The sequence below is a fragment of the Orycteropus afer genome, unplaced genomic scaffold (assembly GCF_000298275.1).
Source record: "Orycteropus afer afer isolate SDZICR_OR568_19922 unplaced genomic scaffold, OryAfe1.0 scaffold00029, whole genome shotgun sequence".
Taxonomy (NCBI): Eukaryota; Metazoa; Chordata; class Mammalia; order Tubulidentata; family Orycteropodidae; genus Orycteropus; species Orycteropus afer.
Window position 1 is genome coordinate 6059169 of NW_006921616.1, and position 1670 is coordinate 6060838.

The window sequence follows — 1670 nt, forward strand, 5'->3', positions numbered from 1 at the left end:
GAGTGGTCCTCCTTCCGCCCCTTCTCTCCGGCGTCCGCACTGGGCCGGGCGACGGCGCCGAAGCGGTTTCCTCACGAGCCGGTGCGTACAAGCGGCGGGAGAGGAGGAGCGGCCCGACGGGCGGAGACGCTTGCGGGCTCCGCGCACCTCGTCTCAGCCAATCAGCGCTCCCAGACGGCGGTGACGTTACTCTCCCCGCCTCAAGGAGCCGCCCCTCTCCGAGAAGCCACGCCCAACTGCTACCCGGCCGCCTTCCTCCCGGCGGCTCCCGCGCGCTCCTAAAGGCCCCGGCGTTTCTGGCGGGCGGAGGACGCGGGCGTGAGCGGCGAGGTGAGGCGGCCGCATGAGGTCCACGTGGGGGGAGGAACGGGCATTTCTCCTTCTCCAGCGCCCTGGCCCTCGTCTTCGCAACTCTCTTCTGCTCTGCAGCCCTGGCAGACGGAGGGCGTCCGGGAACGGGATACTAGCTTTGAAGTGAGCGCGCTCACCCAGAGCAGCTCCGCGTGGAACCCTTTCCAACAAAACTCTCATGGGACCTGTGCTGTTGGCTCCCGGACTTGGACTTGGGGAAGCAGGGTCGGAGACAGGAGCACGCGATCTGCGCAACCCGGAGAATGCCACCGCTCCCCGACCCAGAGGTGAAGCGGGGCGGACGCCCTGGCCTAACGGTTGCCTCTGCAACGACCGTTTAGCCTCGGTCTTTTGGAATCGTTTTATTTGCTACTACTGTTTTATTTGCAACTACTGTTCCGACGTCTGGCACTCAGTGTTTGAATTCCTACGCCGTGCACTAACTGGGGGAAGTCACTAAGCTACCACGTTGACAGGCTTTCCGTTTTTGAAAGTTGTCTGATACTTAAGTAGGGTTAGAGACTCATAACACGTCAGTGTCTGGCGCTGTGGCTACTTTGGCAGTATAGTCCAGCGGCATATTTAGCGAGTTAATAAAAGGTGTGTGTGTGTGTATGTGTTTAATTCTTAATGTTTTAAATTAAGAAGCCCTGCTAGGACTATTCTATATATGTAGAAACTTTCTCTTACCAGAAGTGTTGGTACCTCTGTTGACAGAGCATACAAGGCATCCTTTTTTATCTCACAACTCCATGTCCTAAGAAACTAACTGTGAATCAGTAAAACGTTGAATTGAAGCCTGAATGGGTTTCATCGATAAGACGGGGTGACAATTATTTTCAACAAGGAGAATTATTTTCAACACATTTGAGATTGGCAGAATATGGAGGCCATCCCCACCCCCTATACCCACTCCTCACCGTGAAATTTGCTATTTTCTTATATTCTTTGGGTATAATTTAGGAGTGTTACAACAATCAAGAGAACATTTTGTGAGGACTTTTATTAACAGGAGTTCAAGAGTCCTGTTAGATCCTTACCCTCTTCCGCAGTTAACCGCAACTGCCCTGGACTCTGGAGCTGCTGTCTTGTCTCCTGTTCCCACATTTCTTTAGACAATCAATGATACTGCTAATATGCCAGAAGTCCACAGCTCCACAGTGAGTCACCTGACAGCTGGAGATCCTGTATAGTAAGCAAATGCTTTACCTCTGAGTTGATTTTGACAGATGACCCAGGCAAACAGGTCATTACATTTTTCTTCACTACAAGAAGCTGTTTTGTAGAAACCCTTCACAATACTTGATCTATAAATTTTA

At 52.0% G+C, this 1670-nt stretch overlaps 1 protein-coding gene across 1 annotated transcript in view; it reads right to left on the reverse strand.

The window, feature by feature from the left end:
• ZCCHC2 (zinc finger CCHC-type containing 2) overlaps window positions 1-1458 on the reverse strand; it is a 54680-nt gene extending 53222 nt beyond the window's left edge. Inside the window, exon 1 of the mRNA XM_007935495.2 lies at window positions 1392-1458. Coding sequence (XP_007933686.2) covers window positions 1392-1458 — 67 coding nt within the window. The remainder of the gene's footprint in view (window positions 1-1391) is intronic.
• Between the last annotated feature and the right edge of the window lie 212 nt (window positions 1459-1670).